Source organism: Mesoplodon bidens, assembly GCF_964165515.1.
Source record: "Mesoplodon bidens genome assembly, chromosome: 13".
NCBI lineage: Eukaryota > Metazoa > Chordata > Mammalia > Artiodactyla > Ziphiidae > Mesoplodon > Mesoplodon bidens.
Genome location: NC_138169.1, coordinates 29,954,826 through 29,976,684, shown reverse-complemented (window position 1 = coordinate 29,976,684; position 21,859 = coordinate 29,954,826). Strand labels below are relative to the sequence as shown.

General features: G+C 41.3%; 1 protein-coding gene across 4 annotated transcripts in view; it reads right to left on the bottom strand.

Annotated features, from left to right (window-relative positions):
- Positions 1–21,859, bottom strand: part of PIEZO2 (piezo type mechanosensitive ion channel component 2) — a gene marked incomplete at its 5' end in the record, with an annotated part of 353,117 nt that overhangs the window by 37,938 nt on the left and 293,320 nt on the right. For 3 of the 4 annotated variants that reach the window (XM_081252829.1, XM_081252828.1, XM_081252830.1), the window contains 6 exons: positions 1,495–1,554; positions 5,875–5,989; positions 10,883–10,989; positions 15,155–15,226; positions 16,521–16,642; positions 18,561–18,650. In XM_081252829.1, the coding sequence (XP_081108955.1) occupies positions 1,495–1,554; positions 5,875–5,989; positions 10,883–10,989; positions 15,155–15,226; positions 16,521–16,642; positions 18,561–18,650 (566 nt within the window). Of the gene's footprint in view, positions 1–1,494; positions 1,555–5,874; positions 5,990–9,540; positions 9,640–10,882; positions 10,990–15,154; positions 15,227–16,520; positions 16,643–18,560; positions 18,651–21,859 lie in introns of all 4 variants that reach the window. The other variant, XM_081252827.1, reaches the window with a different exon arrangement.

The window sequence follows — 21,859 nt, the reverse complement described above, 5'->3', positions numbered from 1 at the left end:
GGGGGAACCATGTAGTGAGAAGGGGCCTTGAGCCTCCGGGTCAGAAAGGCCCAGAGGAACTGGCCAAGAGAGCCCCACCTGGCAGATACTGACTGCCCACAGCCTCTTCGTGTAGACATCAAGGGCAAGTTCGACCCCTGGAGGCTGAAGGACTAAACTTGATAAACTTTAGCACCATCTTAATATTTTTGACGACATATTTTTTTTCATATATTCACAATTATTTTGTTGGAAGCTGTGCAGATAAGCCTAATTGTTTTGCGGTTTTGCTTATGGTGTTCCTGACTATGTTGGAGCCCTGTGTAACATAACATGCACTTTACCCACTGGGGTGATCATAGACTCACATGGGAAATTAGAATTCTTATTCTTGTTTATTTTTTAACCATAGCGGCCGGAGGGCATAGTTGTTAAGAGCACAGACTCTGGATTCTGAGTCCTTGGATCCAAATCCCAACCCTACCCCTGAGTGGCTGTATAGATTTGGAGAAGTTGGCTGATTTTTCTCTGCCTCAGTTTCTTCTTGGTTAAATGCGGAAGAGGGTTTTGAGGGGGTTGAACAAGTCAATGCGTGTAAAGCTCATGGAAAAGTGCCTGGCAAAGGAGCTGTGCCATCCAAAGCGTGAAAAAGCTTGCAGCAATAATGGGGTATGTGGTCCCATAGACATATGAGCCGATTACCTGGATGTGGAGGCCAGGTTCAAGGACTGTGTCTCCGAGGGCTTGGAGAGCACTCAGGAAGCCTCATTTTGTGTCAGCAGATGGCATCCTTGGATGTATTTGTGTCCAGAGCAAAAGAGCCTGAAAACCTTGCCTGCTGCTAAGTGATGCTTACAGGAATGCCAGCACCGTGAGAGAGGAAGCAGCGTCTGTGGAGCCAGGAGGCATCTGGGTTCATTGCATTTGGAGGCTTTTGTTTCGCCTTTTTCCTGATGGAGAAATCTTCCTCCCAATCGTGGGCTCCGTGAAGCCCAAACGGCACCGTGACCGGGCTAGGAGTTAGGTTCTGTCCCCCACTGTGTGGAGTCCTGAGCAAACGCAGTGGGGTTTGGTTTTCTTCCCTAAGACGAGGAGGTTGGCCCAAGCCTGGAGGCCCGCTCAGTTCCGCAGTTACTTACTTCTCACTTCACTCCTTTTCCATGTACTTAAAATTAATTGCCAATATTTTTTGAGCCTCTACTCTGATGGCTTCCCTGGGACATTTACAAGTTGCTCTCCAAACTCCCTTTCATAGGTACTTGGATAAAGGAATTTACAAGCAGACTCTAATCCAACATTTCATCCCACAGTGTAAAGGTCAGGTCTACTTTTTGGAGTCCCTTTGCAATTTCACTAGAGATGAGATTTCAAGGGTCACTGATTATTAAGTCACAGTCCAGCAAACAGGATTTAATTCATTGTTTTCAGGCAGCCTTCCATTACGTACTATCTGGGCAAGAAACAAGTTCCAATCTCTCCCCACCGCCCCGCCGATGGGCGCCTTTATTTTGTTACCTGGTCCATCAGATTTCTTCTTGATTGGTTCATCCTCCCGGTCTTCCCACTCCACAGGACCTGCCAAGATTGTTCAAGAAACACGGGTTACATGCTTTTAGGGTAAATTAATGCCAACACTACTCTTCTGGATTCAAAGGAATTTTATAATGAAATCTAGGACATTCTGCCGATTTGAAGAGCTCCTGGGGAAAAGTCGTAAGAATTCTGAGCTTTCAGATTCTCTTCACTCCACTCCAGAATGAGAATCATGGAACTGGGGGTGGGTAAACTACAGTCCTCTGGCCAAATCTTTCCCGCTTCCTGTTGTTAAATGGCCTGTGAGTTCAACTATTTTTAAAAGTTGAAAAAAGTCTGAAGAACAATAATATTTTGTGCATATGAAAATTACATGAAATTCAAATTGTACTGGCACACAGCTACACCCATTTGTGGACATACCGTCCAAGGCTGCTCTCATCCCAAGATGGCAGGGTTGAGTTGCAGCAGGAGTTTACAGCCTGCAAAGCTTACAATATTTACCATCTGGCCCTTTACAGAAAAAGTGTGCTGACTCCTGTTACACGCCATGAAGTTGCAATTTTGAACACCTTGGGGTAATGTTATAAATTTTAGTGGGTCACCCTTAAAATGACATCACAGAGTTTCATTTTATTTCTTAGCCTCTTCTTTTAAGGCTGAGGTTGTCTGATCTAGCAAATGAGAATATAGGACACCCGGTTAAATTTGAATTTAAGATAAATAACACATCATTTTTTAGTGTAAGTAAATCCCATGCAGTATGTCCAAATTATACTGAAGTTTAAAGATTATTTGTTGTTTTTCTAAAAAATTCAACTAGAACCGGGGTTCATGTATTTTATCTGGTAACTCTATCAAAGACGATTCACAACCTGACTCCAGTTAATCTTCCCAACCTTATTTTCTACTGTGCTCTTTTCTGCTGCTGTTTCACATCCCGTCTTTACTAGCTAAGCTGACCTGCTCTTTAGTTTTCATATACAAACTTGCTTTCTTCTGCCAGGCTCTGGTCAAAGACTATCTTTTGCACGAAGTACTGAATTCCTTTGCACTCTGGGTCATAAGTCACCTTTTGTCCTCTGGTCCCACACTATTCTATGTATGCTTATTTTTTAAATGAAACCTTGCAGTTTCTATGTCAACAGGGATTTTTTCCCCCTATATTTGTGTTCCCTACTGGTTAAGGTGGAGGGGTCTGGAGCCAGGACACCTGCTATGAATTCCAGACCCACCACTCACTGGCTGGCTGTGACCAGGGCAGGTTCCTTCACTCTTTGGGACCTCACATCCCCAAGCGTAGGGCAGGGAGTGAGGGGTGAGTGAGTTATTGCACGGAAAGCACAAAGGCAGCTGGCACTTTGGAAGGACAGATGCTACTTGTTTCATCTGCCAACAAAGAAGGGATGATCCCTTGTATCAAGAAGGTGTTGAGTAAATATTTATTAAAGAAATAAACATTTATTTCTGTTAGTTATTAAAACTAACTCTAGCTACTGGACTCAAAAATATAGGACAGTGGCCCAGATCTAGACAGTAGGATAGTGGATCAGAATACAGAGTCCAGAAACATACCTAAGAGCCATACCACAAATGGGAGCTTAATATTGAGAAAAGGAGCATTTAACTTCAATGGAAAAAGGAAGACATTACCAAACAGGTTTAGCATAATAGATCTCTACTTCACAGAATAATAAAAAATTCAAAAGGTAAATAAAATTAAGAGGAAATATAAGAAAACATTTGCATAAAATTGGGGGGGAACACTTCCTTAAACAAGATGAAAACATAGAAATTGCAAAAAGAAATTTGGACCTATTTGACATTACAAAAAAATTAAACATTGCTTAGAAAACATATACCATAAACTAAATCAAAAGATAAGCATTGGATTGGAAAAAAGATACTTGTAACACATAAAAAAGGATAATATCCCTAACATATAAATATTTCCTAAATTAATAAAGACAAACAACCCAATAGAATGATAGTATGGAACATGATAAAAATTTTAAATCTTAGATTTGAAAGTAAAAAATACCAAGAAAATATGAAATAAAAAATGTTCAATCTCATTAGTTAGGAAAATTCAAATGAAAATAAAAGCTCTTTGTCATTCTTGAGAAAGACACACAATAAAAAGAGTAATAATAACCTATGGGATAAGGCTACAGGGGAATAGACACTCCTGCACCTTATACATAGGAGTGTAAATTTCTAAAATCTTTTGGGACAATATTTATTAAAGTAAAAAAGCACCCACTTTAACCCAGAAATCCCACTTTTGATCATCTATTTTGTGGAAAGTGTGTGTTCTTCCTGACTTTTTGCCATGCATTTAAATACACACACACACGACTATATGTGAACTTCTGTGCAAGGATATCTATGATAGCATTCTTAATTGTGGCAAAATCTGGGAGCAAACCTTACGTCCATTAGTGATGGAAGAGTTGGATAATTTATGCATATCCATATTATAGAATATTTTGTAGCTATTAAAAAAGGATGATATAGTTTTATAAATACTTAATTGGAGAAGTGTTCATGATACATTGCTAATGAACGTACAGGAGAATTGCACGGCATGGACTCATTTTTGAAACAAAGGAAACACTGCCTGTACATCACAGGAAAGGGGTGGAAGAGAGCACAACCAATGCAAGGATTTGGTGCCTTAGGGTAGCTTTCAAGGCCAGACTGTGCATCCACTTCTTTATTGCTTGACTTGCTACATTGCCTGTGTCTTAATTTTGCCTTTTGTAAACCAATAAACTAAACTAAAATAAAAGCTACCAGGAGGTAGCAGGGACCAGAATGGTCAAACAGGAGAACGGCTTTGCAATTACAGTTCCATTAGAAATTATGTTTTCCTTTTCTTTTCTTTTTTGAATACATTTTTAATTTCACAAAGAATCTATATATACATTTTCTTTGTAAAGAACTAAAATATAACAAGCCTAAAGTTCCCTTTAATCCTACCCCTTAATCTCAGTCTCTCCCCACCTCTGCCAGAAGTCACTACTGTAATTAACTTGCTAAGTATTCTTCCTGATTTTCCTCTGGCATTTATACATGACTATATGTACCCATTAAAAATGCAAAATTTTGTCTGGAGGCACTTTGGTTTCCTTTGTTTCATAAATGGTTTCATAATGTGCATGCCAGTTTGCAACATAATGCTTTTCATTTAACAATATGTCAGGAATTGTTCTCCAAGTCAGTTCAAAGTAGCCCATCTCATTTTTTAAATTACTAAATCGTATGCCATAATACATTGGTAACATAATTTACTTGATTTTTCTTCTTTATGTGGGCATTTAGGACGTTTCCAAATTTTTGTTAGTTATAAATAATGTTTGATGAATATTCTTAGACACGTGTGCTTGTGCTCATGTGCAAATATTGATTCAAGTTAAGCCATACGCCTGGAGGTGGGACAGATCTCTGGTAGGAGACACACATTTAAACTTTTCATGGATACTGACACCTGCTCTTCAAAGTGGATATTCTGCTTTAGAACACCACAAATATGTATGCTCCCACTAGCTCCAAACAGTGATATTATCAAATGTTTAGGTTCTTGCCAATCCAATAGGTTAAAACAACAGTATGTCAAAATATTTAGTTTGTGTTTCTTGTACTACGAGTGACATTGAGCTCCTTTTGGCCATTTCTATTTTCTGATCTTGAATTGTTTTTCACATCCGTTCATTCACTGGGTTGAATTTTTCTTTTACTGATTTTTAGAAGTTCTTAATATATCCAGAACACTAGTCTTTAGTCTGATATATAATGAAAATACTTTTCCTGATTGCCCCACTTGCTCTTTAACTTTGCTTTTGGTGTGTTTTATTGTCGTTTGGAATTCTTTTCCCCCCTTAGAGATGTGTTCCTATCATATGTTTTCAAATGACTCAGTATAATGTTGAATATGGCACTGGTGGTTATGTTCCATTTTGGTTCCTGACTACTCTTTAATTGTGCTTTCCCTTTTTTTCTTGATCAAATTTCCATAGGTTCATCTTTATCATTAGTTTTTTCCAAGAACAGCTTTTCACTTAATAATCAGGTTGTGTCTTATATTTAATTTCTATGACTTAATATCCACCTAAAAATTACTATTTTCCTTCTACTTTCTTTAGGTTTATTTTGCTTCTCTCTCTCTTCTCACTTTATAAAATGCACCTTAACTTAAATTCATGTTTTACTTTATTCCAAGACCTGAGTAATTAAGGGTAAGTAAAACTCCTTGCACTCTTTACAAGTCAAGAATTTCATTCCTCCCAAGCTTGTCCTTTGCGGTTCCTCATTTGTGTTCAAGGTCACAGAAGCAGGGGTGTTGCCACATTCATCACTCACCGTCCCCAGATCCTTTTCTCCTTCTTTTCTGTTCTTCTCTTGCAGATGTTTTTTTCTCTTTGCGCCTCTGTCGGAGTGCTGTTTTAGGGTCAGTAATCCAGGCTTGGTAAACAAACTGAAGGGAGAAAGCGCCATTATTTTCTGGATTTTTAATAAGCTGAATTAAAAGAAAAGGGACCAATACCAAGCTTCCTGACTTGCAGAATTTTTTTTTTCTCCCAACACAAACTTTCCTTTCACATATCCCTCAATACACTGAGCTGACCTGTGCTATTTCCATTATCATGAAATAAAATGTGAAAACAGATGTTGTAGGCATATATTTTGTTCGGTATCAGACAATCATGAAATACTTTGGGTCTACAAACCACCATTTCTCCCACATCCCCACGTCCCACCACCATTTGTGATACTTAGTTCCTGATTCTATTGCATTATACACACTAGGAACAAGCTGGAAGCCTGGCTAAGTGTCATTCATTTTCTCCCAGCACAAATAAACTTTGAGTTAAACCCAAAACATCTTTTGTTCATTTACTTTGGGAAAATACTTTTGCATGTTTGATACTCTCTCTTCTTTTTTCTCTTTCTTTCTTTTTTTTTTTTTTTTTTTGGCCATGCCACTTGGCTTGCAGGATCTTAGTTCCCCAACCAGGGATCGAACCTGTGTCCCCTGCAGTGGAAGCATGGAGCCCTAACCATTGGACCACCAGGGAATTCCCAATACTCTCTCTTGTGAATAACAGCTATTACCAGCAACTTGAGAAAGGGCTTTGTAGATTGATTAGTATTTGGAGAGGAAAAATAATGTGATATGAAGGTTAAGGGGTTATTCCAGAATGGTACAGAAGGAAAACTGGGGTGCCTCTGGTTGCCTTTTGTCATTTTCGTTCAATAGCTAAAAACAGTTGCATTAATACAGTACAACCAATAACCGTAACAGAGCAATTGGGAACAGCCCGCCCACCAACAGTATCCCAAGTCATGCAGAAGGAACAGAAAGAAAACCCTGATACGCAAAGTCAGCCATCCACAACCTCGAAGCCGAGCAGCATGCTCTGCGTGCACCCACACACACCTGGTCTCAGGGAAGCTGGGTTTTCTATTATGAAGATAAAGTTAAAGCAATGTTTCCTGGGGGCGCTTGAAAACCCAGACACTTTCATTTTATTCTATATTATTTTCAGATTTCTGAAATCTTTGAAAAACAGAGTGTAAGCAAACCACTGGCATTGTAAAAATAAAGAGGGATTCAACTTTTCCATACATGGAAATGTAAAGGTCATGGGTTACTAAGACAGAACATTTCTTTTTTCTTCACAGGTAGAAATCTGAATCGTACGGGCAATTCACACACATGTAAGATCTGTACAGTTTCTGAATAATAAACCCAGGAGGCAAAAAATTATCCTATTTTATGCCAAAAACATATTTTGGAAAGTGAGAAGAACTGGAATTTGAAGGAGAAGCACCAAAAGAAGGAATTGAGAGTCGATGTTTACTGAGCGTGTTAACTGGGAATTCTATTAAGAGTAGCTCTGAGGTTCAGGATGTTAATAGGCAAACTTGCTTCGGCAAGATATTGATTTTTTAAAAAAATTCTGAACTGCTAAACTCGAGAAATTTTCAGGCTTAACAGATACATATGGTGACATTTCCTTAAAAAAAGTGTTATTATGATACTGGTTTTAGATAATGCAAGAATGCTAAAGTAGAAAATAAGAAAGTGATTCAGGATTTGTGAATGTATTAGGTGCACAAGTCTTTTGCTCTGAAGAAAAATGAAGCCTCTGGGAAGAAGGGTGGGAAGGAGAGAGCAGGGTGGGTTCAGGATAGAACTGAAGGAGTCTTGTAGAAAGGGCTCGGGCCACTCAGAGGTTGCCTTATTGGAAAGGCATTCCTGGTGCTACGTGTGGTCCTTAAATGACTGATCCTGTTGGTGCTTTCTCATTGAGATGAGAGTTTGGATCATGCAAGTAAGGGGAAAGGAGGGACGGAGAGACTATTATGACAAGTCCTCATTTGTAGGTAAATGATCTTTATGTCGATGTTTGGAAATACAAATACTTTACAGTTCCAGGAACATCAGACAGAGGATCAAGCCAACTGTTTCAGGAAAAAGTTGATAATGAAGGAGGAAGGGGAAACATCCCAATTCTTACAGAGTTGAGACACTGAGCTAAGTTTCATTCTGAAACATCTCAATTATGAAGTCACGGAGGTAACTATCACCCAGTGTCATGGTGTCTCTGGAGAATAGACACACGCACACTAATCCTAAGCAGAAAAACACATGAAAATGCGCATAAATGACGTCCGGCTTCTCCAACTGCTGCTGCCACGAGCTCAACTTCATCTCAGACTCTACCCTAAGTGATTTCACTGTAAATGTTAGGGAAATGGGATTCCTTTGACTGAAAACTTCTTATGCAAAATACATTTAATTTTTGAAACAGGAGAGAACTTTATGGAAGTGTAGATCTTTAACTGGAATTGGTTGTTTTCTAAAATGTTCTTTAATTCAGTTGTGATCCAGACCTTTGTTTTTGTTGCCAGTAACAAATTTATTTTTTTACAGTAAGATGGGGGATAATCACATTGCAGTCTTTCATATAAATTTTTAAATATGAATGGAGAGACTCATAGCGCCGTCATAAAAGGGGAGAGGAAAAGAAACCCAGGGAAGTGGCAACAGGGAATATTAAACTAAAAGTCAGAATCCTGGCATTTTAAAAAGGGAAGGAGCCCAGAGGTCGAGACCCTGCTACTCAAGGCAAACCAGCTTTTACACTTCACCTGGGAGCTTGAGAAAAACATAGAATTTCAGGTCTCACTGGACCTGCTGAATCTAAATAACCTGCACTTAAATAAGACCCTCAGGTGAAAGGTGAGAAGCAAAGGTCTCCCTCGCTATCTAAACCTGGGAGGAACATTTTATTCGTTCAAGTGCATACTCCAGATTAAGGCAGGAGAAATGGCTTTCTATAAAGTACAAGAATAGCGATTCATTATTTATGATTTCCAGTAACTTAGTGACCACAGCATAGGTAGCTGGATACTTCTGTTGTGCATTGGGTGAATTAACAAATAACTGTAACAGTTTATTCAGCAGCATCCCTGACGACATGGAGTGTGGAGGCTGCATGGACCATCCACGGCAGCTCAGCCCAGTGAAGAGAGATGCTGAACGCAGGGCAGAAGATGCCAGAAGAGTCCAATTTAGGAAGATGGAGGCTTAAAAGGGAGCCAAAAAGGAGATGGAGCAAAACGAGTCTTTTATTACTGATTCCTAATTTTACCAGCTTTCTGAGAAAAATGATCATACTCTGACACATCATATCTGATGCATGCAACCAGATGTGACCTTTTAACACGAGATGTGACTTAGGCGAAACTACGAGAAGGGCAGAAATTAGATCTGTATCTGCATTTTCTCTTTCTATTTTTTTAATCGGCTCTGATGTCCACCGAAAAACACATAATAAGAAATTTGTCTTCTCAGAACAGTTTTTGGAAAAGTTTGCCTAATATTTTAAATTCTTCTAATTCCTTCATCATACGATGTATAGAACAGGGAAAACACAGATGTGGAGCAACGGGTTCTGCTCGTCTAAAGGTCTACAGAGCGGAGGGCCACACACCACACATCAGTAAAACATCAAATACCTTTGCAGCTCTGATTAAATACTGAAGAATAGTTTTGGGAAGTTTAATGACAGACTTTGGCAAGGCTAAAATGGCTGACGCAAACTTCCCAATAGCTCTCTACAAAGAAGGACAAAGCAAGAGTAATTAGTAGAAAAAACCAAAAACTGATCATTTAATATATGACATTGGTATGAGTTTGTCTCTATAATTACATCGACTAGGTTAAAACGTGCTCATCACTGAATGTGGAATAAAATATACCCTGCTTGTAGGTTAGGAATAAAGAAAATAGCCTATTGTTCATGTAAGCTGGTGAAGATGGTCATGTTCTCTCCTCTGCTGCATGATGAGTGATGGTTAGAAGAAAACTCGTTGGTATAAAAATAAACAAGTCAAGTCATTAGTATTTGATAAGCCAGCTACAGACATGCACACAGACATTGTCATCAAGAAACATACACAGGAGGCAATGGGGCCAGTGACAAAGCATCAGAGCAAGGTGTCCCGGTGAATAATTTAGTTCTTCCATTTCATTGGGAAGACAGGGGTGGAGGTAACCTGCCAGCTTGGGACGACCTGGCCAGCAAGCTGACAATGGCTTTCTCATGGACACATCATGAGCCTGGATGGATGTCCTTCTGAGTGCCCTGTAGTCTAACAAATGGGAAAGGAGAGTCCTATATATGCTCCTTTGTAACAGAAATCTATACCATGTTTTCATCCCATAGCTAACTCTACTGACAAACCCACAACTTTAACAAGCACTCTACATTCACTGGATATACGATACTAGGCTGGTGAGTCATATCACCGAGAATGATACAGCAGGCTCTGAAAAAGAAAGGCAGTTAAGCTGAGAACGTCAAAGCTGGGCTGGAGGTGTTCATGATTTTAGTACATTCTAAAATCTTTAGCAATACAAACGGAACTGATTTTCAAAATTTGAAGTAACACTGAAATGACCATTTATTTTCACAACAAAGCAGGGATTTTATTTTCATGGTCAACTATTTCACCTATGGAACTAGAAGTCCACTCAAACAATCCAAAGCAATGCCAGCAAAAGAAAGTTCACCCAAGGAAGCCTTATTTTTGTTAGAGCAACAGAATTTTTTTTTTTGGATGCAAATGAACGAAGCCCTGGCTGGACCAGTGCTCTTGCAGGAACTCTTGAAGTAATGATGGCAACGCTGACAGCAAGTAGCAGGATGGGACACACTATTTCAGATGTAAATCAGAAGCTTCTGGGAGCTACAACATATGAACACGGCAGAAGAAATCTAGGCCTGCAATCAAGGTCTGTCAAAAAGAAAAACTCTTCAACTAGCAAAGACCGTGACTCCCTCATCCCCATAATTACCTGGAAAGCTGACCTTCGTGGAGGCTCTTCATCTTCCTTTTTTAATTCTTCCTCTTCCTCCTCTTCACTGTCCGTTTCAAACAAATAGTAATCTCCACTCCTGACCACTAAGCAAAACAAAATATTTACTTATTTCTTGGAAGAGATATGAGATAACTGGGGGCATATGAATGAAATGCCCCCAAAGACACACACAAAGGACCACAGCAAGAGACGTTGGTGGGGTGGAGGAACAGGAGATGAGGAGGTGCCATGTGGTCTGCAGAGCACCAGGCCTTGTCCAGGCCCCGGAGGAGACTTGGCCGCTGCTGCATTCATCTGGCGTTTTCTTCCTTTTGCATAACAAATTTTACACAGATGCACCAGATCAACTCTGCAGCAACCGCTTTTGTTACCAAGATGGCCAAAGGACTGAAAACTATTATCGTGTCACAATTCAGCACTTTGGGGCCTTTAGGCAAGGCTGAAGTGAAGCAGAGGCTTTGCTGCTGTCTGAATGGGTCCAAACTGCTGTAGCAAAGCTAATCAGGATGATTCAGGACCAAGAATCAGTGTCACCAGCCTTCTCCTTCACTTTATACTATGCAGACATGGGGCCGTAACACAGATGGCAAGACATTTGAAAGAGTTTTTTAAAAAAATCACACATTGTCATGAGGAGCAAATGGGCAGGTAACATCAAAAAAAGAGCACCACCACCACACTCTGGCTGTTTCTACACCTAGAATGGGACACATGGAGGTCCGGCAGACATGGTCCACACAGTTTAGCGCTGTGAGGCTTCTGGTCAACCAGGAGCCCTTAGTCACTTACTGAAATTTGAGGAGAACTGTACCGACCATAAGACCCAAAGCACAAACAGTATGGATCGTCCTTGCCTTGCCTGACATTGTCCCTACCAGGACATACTGCTGTCTTAAGCACGGGAGCAGAGAGAGCTGAAATGTTCAGAGAGTTAAAGAAGTTTGAGAATGGAATCTTTATCAATTTGATCATTACTTTATCAGAGAAAAGAGACCCAGCATGTGCATTTCTGATGCTACAAGAACTGTACCATCATTGCAGGAAAACATATTCGTATTTTCAAGTTATATTTGTGTTTTCAAATGCTGAGGTGTCTTTTGGATGACATCATGTGATGTCTTTATTTATCTTTTGGACTTATCCGTTGTAAGGTCATGGGGAACCTTGGCTTGTTGAAAATTAGTTGCTTGAATATCACTAAACACAACAGTGAATAATTTTGCCCAGATTTCAGACAAATCTGAAGCCTCCATCATGAAGATGCAGTGTGAATGAATTGGGCCTTATATCCTTGAACAGAAGCACTGTAATTTGTTATTTTTATTTTGAAGAAAGAACCAGGCCCAGAGGACTGGGTCTAAGCCTGAGGAAATAAACGCAATTCAAAATAAGGTAAGAATAAGCAAGAACAAACCAAAGTCACAGCATTCTGTTGGACAGTGAGGGTGACCATAAAAGTAATGCTTCAGATAAGCTGAGAGATTTGAGGGAAAGTCACATGGACTTGACGTCACGTGGTCATTTGGTAAAAACCAAGATTTCCAATATTGAACATTTTACCCTCATTATAGGCTCTAAAACCAACAATAGCTTCAATTGTATTCAATCATACCTTCAATAACTTTTTTCATGTGGATAGTGAGTCCAAACATGCTTCATCACAAACAGTCATAACACTGATTTTTATTATTTGAAAAATGTTGCCAATTTGTATGTGACAAGTACAATTAACACATCAAAAAAAGAAGGAAGTATTTTAAAAGTCTCCAATTCCTTTATAAATTGTTACTGAAATAAAACTAGGAAATAGAGAATAGTTTCTGAAGTTCTATCTGCTAATAATAAGTAGAGAAGCTCTTATATATACGTTTCTGGGTTCTGATAGCTATCTTGCCCCAGCCTGGGTCCATATATGTACCATGAATGCTGATGCTGACAGCTGAGTGTGAAAATGACTTTTAAAATCCCACTACCTGTATCCCAAAGGAACTTGGCCTTTTATTTCAGATATTTGACAATAAAGTGACGCTTGGCACTGACTTAGGCTGTACAGAATTGACACGGAGACCCACTACACGAGGATGGAAGGTATCATTGAACAGCAATGATGCAATGGTTTGTGTGCACATAGATATGGAACTGAGAGGGTGTCCCCTACAGACCATGTTAAGCATCTCAGATGCTTACCGATAATATGAACAACATAACAGCATTATCACATTGTCAATGGGTTTACACAAGGACACTCCAAAGACACTTATTCTTACACTTGGCAACTCTAAGGAATATTTAAAAGCCCAGTGACTCAAGAGATCAGAAAAAGGGCTTTCAATAAAGTGCTTCCAGGCAAGTTCTGGAAATCGTCACAGTCTGCAAAATAAATATCATGTCAATTCCTTTCCCTTCCTCACCGGCTTGTAAAAAGGAAGATGTTTTGTAGAAAAATTTTAACGCCACAGTGAGACTCTGATTCCAAACTATGAGTGGCACACATCCCAGCATTATTGCACTGGAAGTCTCGTAACAGGCACAGGTAGTATAATACCAGCCTTCAGGAACTTGATATAATGAGGGTGAAATGATTCAGAAAATCTAAAGTCAATAACCTTCAGAAGAAGTTCTTTCAAGGATAACCAACTCATAAGGTGATGATCAAAGACCATATCCAATTCCTTCCAAAATGCAATGTTTACATGAGCAAAGGAAAGAACCACAATGATTGCAGTGGGAATGTAACCCAGATGAAAGGACAAAACATCAGTATGACACCATTTTGAAATGGATAGGTCTCTCTAAACTAGCAAAGGGCCCTTTAAAACAGAAAGATCAGCACAGTGTACTTGTGACTTGATAGAAATCGGCACACAGCATCTGCACTACGAGATTGTTAGCATGACTGACATGCCAGTGGACCATAAGAGTCACACAGAATTTCAACTTGAATCTTTGTCTTTTGACTTGAGCAGCAAATAAAATGAAACTCTTTAGAACTCATGGAATTTTTTTTTTATACCATAATGCTAAAATTCAATATTTGGGATTACATTTGATTACATCCAGGTATCCTGAGCAAACTTTGAATATCACTTCCTCAAATGGGCTTGCTGATTTTAGGAAATTATTTCTTGGGTGAAAGGCCAATACCAGATCTAAATGACAGTAAGAATTAGGTGAGGGAAAAGATTCTGATCTATGTGATTTTCTAGTGATTCTGAATATCACCCTGTTGATGTTATGGACCTTGGTGATATTACTTGTATGATTACATTAGCTACGGTAATTGAGACACAATATAAGACACAAAAGGCTGAAGACATTTTGAGTAATTTGTAAGATAATTAATAATTATTTAATATTCTAACAAATTCAAGGAGGGCCAGACTGAAATGGATCATTCCATTAGAATACCATCACCAACAGTGAGTGCTGTGTCCTTTGCTAAGTGGAGCAGATAAAGCCACTGAGTTCCACGATTCCTCAACCATTTTTTAATCTTTTTCTTGTGATCAGCGGGATAATGCTCCAATTCTGTGTGGCTATGAAGCTCTCCTTTTCCAAAACCATCTTCTGACTTTGCTCTGAGTTGGTCCTGGCTGAGCTGTGGGTGCCTCTGAGGCCAGCCACATGTTGGGCATTGAATTTAGAGTGTAGTTTTAGAGCTGTTTTGAAACTGGGAAGGAGGCAGGGTGAGAAAGTAAATGTGTTTTAAGGTGTCCTCATCTTTATGTTTAATAAATTGCCCAGAAATTTTACATGCAAATGGAATCAAAGCTCTGGGAATGGGGCGGGGGGGAGGGGAGGGCATTGGTGCTCGTTGGCATTCACGTCAAGTGCCTTACAAAGAGGGTCAGGGACACTCCGAATATAGCGGTTCTCCTTAAAGCAGAGTCCCAGGAAGAGCTGAGACTCATCTTTAAGAAGGGTTTTCAGCCATGAAACAAATACATCTCAGCAGAACTCTGGACCTCAGAATTGGATAACACAGTCATCAATCCCTCTTCCCTTTCTGAGCCTGTAAGTGGTACTTGGGAGCACGTAAGCCACAGGGTAATCAGCTGATTGCTCTGGACGATTCAGTCTGTCGGGCTCAGAGACCCACAGAGATCACATTTCCTACTCTCTGACCCCCTATCAAGTCACAAGCGTCAAACCATGCATGGAACACACAGGTCATGGGGACGTCTGAATTCTGGTCAAGGATATAAGGGTTAGAATCGATGAAATTGTAAGAGGATCAAGAAAACCTACTGGAAGCATGATCAACCCAAGGCCGCCACCACTGCTTTTTTTTGCCCTTGGCTTTCTGTTTGTCTGCTTCTCCTAAAATAAAATATGTCCAAATATTAATTCTTAGAAAGTGAGAAAACAAACTTTGAAAACCACGCTTTAAAAACTCAATTGTCAAAATCTAGACAAGTTGCAAAAGTACATCAGAAGTCAGGAAAAGAAACTCTACTGAATCTGAAAAGTTTACATGGATCAGCAGCCGATTTCACAAGGTAAATATTCAGTATTCTATTAACATAATGCCACATATTCACTTTCTCTCTAGTAATTGAGGGCATATGAAGAAATATAATAATGAAGGGATTATCTGTCAAAAATGCATCTCACAGTAAATTTTCCATGGAATTAACAGAAAAGAAGCAACACCCAAATATTATAGAATAATTTAGTGGCAAATAATTTGTTAAAATGCATAATTCCAATAACCAGAAATTTCTCTTTTGATCATTTTAATGCATGGTTGGAAAAATATAAATTTACTGTTGATAAATAGATATTATGCACTGGCAGAATACCATGCATTGTTTCTCTATTCCCTTCAAACAGAAAACCACCATGCAAACATCTTTAAAAAGAACTTTTAAACTTAATTGGATATAACAAATCTATAATTAGATATAATAAATACGTATTTCATCTTAAGTTTCATTGGAACAGACCATAATTGAATGATATTTTAACTACTATTATTCAGAGACCTACATATTTAATTTCTGTATAAAATTTATAGAAATCAAAGGCAACAGTAGACTGCATATCTTAAATATCTTCCTTAAAGGAACAAATGAAGCAAACACATCCTATTTTCTTCAGAATCACACGTCCGTGAAACAGAAGCTAGGTTATATTAAAGTCGTCTTGCTGAACTGGGGGATACTTGTAAAGTCATAGACTCATTAAATATGTACTTTATTTTTTAATTTTTTTTTATTTTATTTTTTTTTTGCGGGACGCGGGCCTCTCACTGCTGTGGCCTCTCCCATTTTGGAGCACAGGCTCCAGACGCGCAGGCTCAGCGGCCATGGCTCACGGGCCCAGCTGCTCCGCGGCATGTGGGATCTTCCCTGACTGGGGCACGAACCCGTGTCCCCTGCATCGGCAGGCGGACTCTCAACCACTGCGCCACCAGGGAAGCCCTAAATATGTACTTTATGAAACAAACAAACACATCCCACTCACAATGGGAACATAAAACTTGCTGAGTTAAAAAGATACATTGATAAAACTGGCAGAATGAAAAGTGACATTATTTCACAGCCCAACCCAATATAATGCTTTTACTCAACATCAAGGTACTCTGGGCTAAGAAGGAAATGTTTCAACATACTTTCATCATCCTCTTCAGAGAGTTTTTGGATGTCTTGGCCTTCCCCTGACTCCTGAGTCAAGCTCAGCATCCTCTCCTTACCCTTTTTGTATTTCTGTTGCCTGGCCTTGATGCGATCCATCCTGTATAAGAAAACAGCAGCAGCAATGCCAAGAACACACCCATAGTTACCTGTACACTTTTATGCAAACAGCTAAAATCATGGACAAAGTGGTCAACATTTGGGACTTGTAGATGGTTACTTATTAGCAACACGTGTCTCCTTGTTTTTTTTTTTTTATACCCATGTTATTTTGCACTACACAGATGCTGGCTCAATCATATGATCAATAGTAATTCTGCTAAATACTTTAAGTCCACTTATACCTTGTACCAAAGCCATTCTGAACACAGCACATTATGAAATATAAATCCTTTATTCTCCCAGGTTTTGCATTCTTATCTTTTTAGATACTAACTGTCTGCCTCACATAGTTGCTGTGAAGGTCAGGTGAAAAGATGTATGCGTGTGAGAACTGTTTTGTAAATAGCAAGTTGCTCCTCAAATGTTCTCGAGTATTCTATCAGACCCTACGACTCTTCTCCATGTCAAATCTAATCTCTTACTGGATCTGGAAAAATGCTGAATTGCAGCTTTTTGTCTGTTTATTCAGGAAGTCTATTCAGAAACTGCAATGCTGAGCTTTTTCTCCCACATCTGCTCTCGTGAAAGGTTTCATTTCTTAATTTAGTTTCTTAAAATTCTGAATGTATTGCCCAAGTTTTTTTAACTGATTTAAGTGACGTTTCTGATTTGGGCAGCTTAAATAATATTTTCAGTTTGTCTTTTGCAATGATCACTGCCTTCCTTCTTTTTTATTCTGACCTCTCATTTGAGAGGATCCATTCTTAAACAAATGGAAAAATCCAGTGACATGAATTATAGTAACAGGTCTCACTTATGGGAAATTCGGAACACATTCTACATGTGGGTTCAAATTTGTTATTTCTCTAGACCTGATTTAGATAGCTAGAAACAACAATAGTAATAGTTATACCATACTGTATTTTCATTATATATAGTTTTACATAAGTCATATCTTTGACTGTGAAAATAACCATGCCATGGGATAGTGTAATTTTTACTGGCAAATATTTTTGCACAGGGAAAGAAGCTGGGAAATGAGGTCAGGATGCAATGAAGTAGTCCTAGCAAACTCAGGGAATTTTCCTGGTGGGCTGACAGAGTATCTCCATTTTCTTAGAGAAAGTGGCTCGGTTTTGAATTCTATGGCCATCAGCTGTTAAATCTGGCCCCAGACATGTGAGGCACTAGCAATCCTCAGAGGTTCCACTTACTGCTAGAAATTTCACTCTAAGAAAATAATTATTTTCAGTGGGCTAATTAAAAAAATAAAGAAAGAAATAATTCTCAGATCTCCTGGGTGGAGTCAGTCCATTACTTGAGTTCTCCAGAATGGTGTGGTGGGAAAGGAGGCCTTGAACTGGATACAGGGAAATTCGGGGTGTATTTCTAGTACTGTCTCTGGTTAGTTGTGGATTTTAAGTCATCTATTACATGGGTCATCAGTTTCTTCCCAAACAGACTGGATTACATTATCTCTAAAGATCCTTCCGAAGTGAGAACTCTGTATTTGTTCACTTAACCCACAGATACGATGGACTTCAAGTGAGTATTACTGGGAATGACCCGGTCTCATTCATTAACTGTTTAATCTTTACCAATACTCAGGTAGAACTGTGAGTCCTAATTTAAAAATGGAAACTGGAATTCAGAGAATTCGACAGACCTGCCCAAGGCTCCAGAGTAAGCATCTGAACTAGGACCTGACATTGGTCTTGCCCATGGTGGCCCCCTTCCCCCCACCCCGATGCTCTCCTCCTTTGGACCATTTCCATTTCAGTCAACACCCAGAGCAAGCACCTGGGCAGTTGTGAAAGTTACCACAAATGGATTCCTCAGGGCTTGGGGCTCCCTGGGAGCTGGGAGCTGGCAGGACGGGACCAGGCGAACCCCAAATAAAAGGAAAGCATCCTTACTGCCTCTTCAGCTGGTCCATTGACTTTTTCTCTTCCTCAATTCTTGCCTTTACAGCCTTTACAATCGTGGCCTGGAAAAGTTCAGCCCCCCTAAAAGAAAGTCAGAAACATGGAACAAATGAGCATTTTTATCGGTGTTACCCACCTTCCCCTGACAACGGTTACTAAGGGCTAGAAAACATTTCTTTGGGGGCAGCTGCCTGGCTGGGAGTGGGAGTCCCTTCCCTGTAGATGGACACGCACCGCCTCCTGCCTCCCCTGGGGGGAGGGGCTGCTCACAACCCTGCGGATAAGAGAAAAGAAAACGGTGTGTGTTTTCTGAGACTGTCAAGGCCTCTTCAAGCCTCTTAAAGCCTGTCCCCCTGACCTGCCCTCATTATAGTCGTCCCATGAGGGGACATTTAAGGAGGGGTGAGTTCAGGTTCGTTTTCTACTCAGTAAGCAGGAAAGGGCGTGGAGCAAGCTGGGGCTTCGTGAGGGGAAATGCAACGGGATGGGCCGTCCAGCCCCTTCCCTTTGATTCTCCTCCTCCTGTCCTTCCATTCCCTTCTGTTCCTTCTCACTTTTCAAGCCACTTCCAGGTCCCTTAGAGCTCATCAGCTTCTCAGTATCCTCAGCTCTGTCCCATTGGGGTCCATCCCATCAGCCTGGTAAATCCAGGCTGGATTTGCGGGAGCCCGTTGGGATGCCGGTCCCGTGCTGCCTGATGACGGGGCGTCAGCGGTGCAGGAATGCAGGGCTGGGCAGAGGATCTGGTGAACTGCCCCCTCCCCCAGGCCCCGGAAATTCTGCTTTTCTACAGCGGCTGTTTCAAGCTCCTTACACTTTCGTCAAACTGTAATTCTGTCAAGGGCTTTTCACTCCTGGCAGACGACCCAGCTGCTTGCTTTCCAGAGAGAACAAAGTCACGAGGCAATGATTCTCAGCCTCCTGCCACCCACCCCAGATGCCCTTTCCTGCGGTGACATGGAGAAGGTGACAGCCCACGCCAATGGCCAGTGCCTCCCCATCCGCAGCCTGAGGGGCCCTGGCCTTCCCTCTCGGCCCCTCTTCCTGCATCTCTACCTTCCCATCCCCACCGCATCCTGCCCACAGGCATGCAAACACGCTCGGGTCTGCTAATCTTAGAAAAAGAACCACGCACACCCCACGGGTTTCTACGCACGGCCTTGCATCACTGTCCCTGCAGTCAAATATCCTGCAGGCACCGTCCCCAAGCCGTCACCTCAACCTAAACTTGTTGGTGTTTGGCTCTGACCCCACCTGTCGATGTCACTGATTTCAACGTTCAGCCTTGTCTCTGTGTATCTTGTCTACTGAACTTCCGCTCTGAAGTGGCTGTCCTCGGGCCCATGCTCTCCTACTGGCTCACACTCCCCACCCATCTCTGAGGTGTGACTGCTGCCCAGGGTCCTTGTCTCACCTCCACGTTCTCCCCGGGCAGCTCCAATCACTCCACTGCCCCAACACTGCCTGCGTATCAATGACCCTCAAGTCTCCTCACATCTCCAGACCCGTCCATTCAGCTGCCCGAGGGCTTCCCAATGGGCTGCGTGTGTTTCACAAGCTCACGAGACCCACAGCTCCACAGTTGGAGCCCATCTCTGCTCCTGGCTGAGAGCTCCTCAGACCCTCTACCTTTGGGGCTGCCCGCCCCCCACCTGCTGAGGCCAGAATCCTGGGCACAGCGCCCTCCTCTCTTCCCTTCCCATCACCACCTCCCTGCCAACCAGCCGACTTCCAGCTGTGCCAGTTTCACCTATGAACTATTTTAATTCTGATCTATCTTAATTTATCCCTTCCTGGTCCCGGCCATCATCTCCATCCTGGATCATCAGAGCAGCCACCTAACTGATCCCTTCGCCTATGGTCCTGCTTAGACTCCATCTGTCCTGCAGCCCAGAAGCTGAGTGGGCTTCTGAAAAGCAAGTGCAGCTACTTCTAAAGTCATAAACGTGGTTCTAAGGCCCCTGATCATCTGACCTTCCCGCAGCTTATTTCTCTCCACTTACTGTCTTCATCTTCACATGTCTGTGTGTCAGCCACTCCGATCCCCCAGTAACCTCCCTTGGCTGCCTCCCTCCTGCACCTTCCTCCTCACACTCCTGTTCATCCCTCAGGTTGTAGCTTGGAATGGAGGCTGCCTTGGTCCTGCCCCATGGCTGGCTGCATACCTGCCTACAATCCCCAGGTTCCCGAATGCCTCCTGCATCACGTGCGTCCCACCACCTGCAGCGGCTTGTGGACGGGTCCATCTCCCTGCCCGTCTGCAGGCTCTAGGAGGGCACGCATGGCAAGCATCCACCTCCTCATAACAGAGCAGGCGGCAAACGAGTGAATGAATGAATGTCTAGTCTAGTCTTTGGAAGTTGCATTGTGAGTTCAGTGCTTATTAAGACATGGTTGTTTTTTGACAAGCATGAGCTGTACTCTGACCAAAGCCACCAGTTTCTATAACAGGAAGAATATGCTTTGTGAATAATTGTGACAACTTTGAGAAAAAGATGCTGGCTTACTATTATGCCCTGAGTGTCTAAGGACCGAATTTTAGGGGAAAGTGAGAAAGATGCATTTGCTAGGAAAAGGACCGGCTGCTACATACAAGTAAATAAGGTTACTATTGGGATGAGACATTATGTTCTGCTCTGAAAATGATGTCCTGGGCGTTAGGAAAACAACTGTAATGGTAAATTACTGTCCCTAAATGAAGTCAGCGTCATCTACATGGTGAGGGCTGAGGGTGCAGCAAGGCTCCTCCGATTAAATGTAGGTGCCCAAAGGGTAAGCTGGGATGAAGCGAGAGAGTGGCATGGACATATTTACACTACCAGATGTAAAATAGATAGCTAGTGGGAAGCAGCTGCATAGCACAGGGAGATCAGCTCAGTGCTTTGTGACCACCTAGGGGGGTGGGATGGGGGTGGTGAGAGGGAGCCGCAAGAGGGAGGAGATATGGGGATATATGCATACGTATAGCTGATTCACTTTGTTATAAAGCAGAAACTAACACACCATTGTGAAGCAATTATACTCCAATAAAGATGTTAAAAAAAAATGTAGGTGCCAGACTGGGTCCTCATCCTATTTGGCTCCAAGTTAGTTAACAAAGGCTGGGAATTCTCAGCCTGTAAATGGACCTTTGAAATACACATTTTCCATCTCCTGGCAGGAAAAGAAATAGGCTCTGGGAACACTGGTGGTATAGAGAGAGAATCAGAAGGATCAATACTGGCAATTGATATGACACAAGCTAGCATTTATAAGGTCACTTAGCACCATGGGTCCCATGGGATCGAGGC